Source organism: Myotis brandtii, unplaced genomic scaffold (assembly GCF_000412655.1).
Source record: "Myotis brandtii unplaced genomic scaffold, ASM41265v1 scaffold163, whole genome shotgun sequence".
NCBI classification, from domain to species: Eukaryota; Metazoa; Chordata; class Mammalia; order Chiroptera; family Vespertilionidae; genus Myotis; species Myotis brandtii.
Window position 1 is genome coordinate 767,097 of NW_005355962.1, and position 1,869 is coordinate 768,965.

The 1,869-nt window shown below is 34.9% G+C and overlaps 1 protein-coding gene across 1 annotated transcript in view; it reads left to right on the forward strand.

The window, feature by feature from the left end:
- Window positions 1-1,869, forward strand: part of MANBA (mannosidase, beta A, lysosomal) — a gene marked incomplete at its 5' end in the record, with an annotated part of 117,379 nt that overhangs the window by 91,579 nt on the left and 23,931 nt on the right. The window contains one exon of the mRNA XM_005862299.2: window positions 1,076-1,240. Within this exon, the coding sequence (XP_005862361.1) occupies window positions 1,076-1,240 (165 nt within the window). The remainder of the gene's footprint in view (window positions 1-1,075; window positions 1,241-1,869) is intronic.

The following is a 1,869-nucleotide window of genomic DNA, read 5'->3' on the forward strand; positions in this document are numbered from 1 at the left end:
AAAAAAAAAAAAAAAAAGAAATCAAACCCAAGACCCTTCAGCCCGCAGGCTGACGCTCTATCCACTGAGCCAGACCAGCTAGGGCCCAACTTTTTAAATTATATACAACTGTCCAACAAAGTCAAAGCAAGCTTTTCCTTACTCCTCTTTTACACAATGTTTAAGCTGAGAAAGTCCTTCCTGACCCAGAACTTGTATGGTTTCCTTTATTTTTTCTAGTTTCCACTTCTAATAACTTTGATTTTTATTTTATTCTTTTTTTTATTGATTTGAGAGAAAAGAAGGGAGAGAGACATAGAAACATCAATGATGAGAGAGAATCATTGATTAGCTCGATTGACCAAAATTAAACATTTCAAATATATTTAGTAATCACTGAGAAACAGATGAGCAAGTGCTAAAGCATTTGCCATCTTAATAGTGATATTTCATTCCTGTTAAAGAATTGACAGTTTTAACAAAATGTTGATTTCAGTTCATTATTCAGTTTTGACAATTTGCTTACTTAAGTAGATAAAATGACATTTAAAAATACACATAACTAGCCGTGGCCAGTGTGACTCAATTGGTTGGAGCGTCATCCCATACATCGAAAGGTTGTGTGTTTGATTCTGGGTCAGGGCACATACCCAGGTTGCAGGTTTGATCCCCAGTTAGGGTGTGTGTGAGAGACAACCAATCGATGCTTCACTCTCACGTGGATGTTTCTCTCTCTCTCTCTCTCTCTCTCTCTCTCTCTCTCTATCCCTAAAATCAATAAAAACATATCCTCATGTGAGGATTAAATTTTTTTAGGTAAAAAATACACATAACTAATGTTTATAAAAGGAACAATACTTTGATAGGACCTTCAATGGAAATATCACATTGTAATTTCCTAGGTTTGAATAAGGAAGGGTATAGGTACCAAATCCTGGTTTTGTGATTCAATTTTGTACAAGGCTGGTCTTTCACCACCAACAAATGTGATGTAAAAAACATCTGTAATATTATTCCAGTGTATAGAGTTTATCAGAAATGTGTAGAAAAGTACTCCTGATTTCTCAATTTGTACCTCTTATTCTTTACTCAAAAGGTTTCATCTAAAGTGGACTGGTTTTACAACAGCAGCTTTTCAAGTCATCGACAGCATCATGAAAATGGTAATGAACAAATGCTTTTTCAGGCTGGACTTCATTTCAAACTCCCGCATAGCACAGATCCATTACGTGAATTCAAAGATACCATTTACCTTACCCAGGTAAGGCATTCTCATCTGGAGTTCAAAAGGCTCCTGCAATTAACATAAGAGATCATATAAGTTTTGTAAACCTATGTGGTGAAAACTGTTTTTCATTTTACTGATTAAGGAATTGATCTTCAAAATTGATGGATGATGCCATGTAAGACTTGAAATAGTTAATTTTTGGCATTTGTCTCTCTTACAAGAATAACTCAGAAAGTTCTACAAAAATGTATGCATTAAAATGTTTCCCAGCTCAGGATTACTATAACGTTCCAGGAATTAAGACAGTAGTATTTCCCAAGGATAAAATGGAACAATGGGACATAATAGAGTCAAGAAACAGACTCATGTAAAAGATAGTCTCCTGACTTATGGACACAATACCACTGCAATCTTGTGGGAAGGGATAGTCTTATCAGTGAACAGTGCTATAGATGGTGGGTATCTTTAGGGGAAAATAAATGAACTGTGACACTATAGACAAAAAGTAATTTGATCAGTGATTAAAGATTCCACTGTGAAAGGTAGTACAATAAGGCTTCTAGGAGAAAACATAAGAGAATACTTCATTATATTGGCATAGGGAAAGATTTCTTAAACAGGACATCTACACTAATAAAAGAGAAAGATGCAAATTAACCATC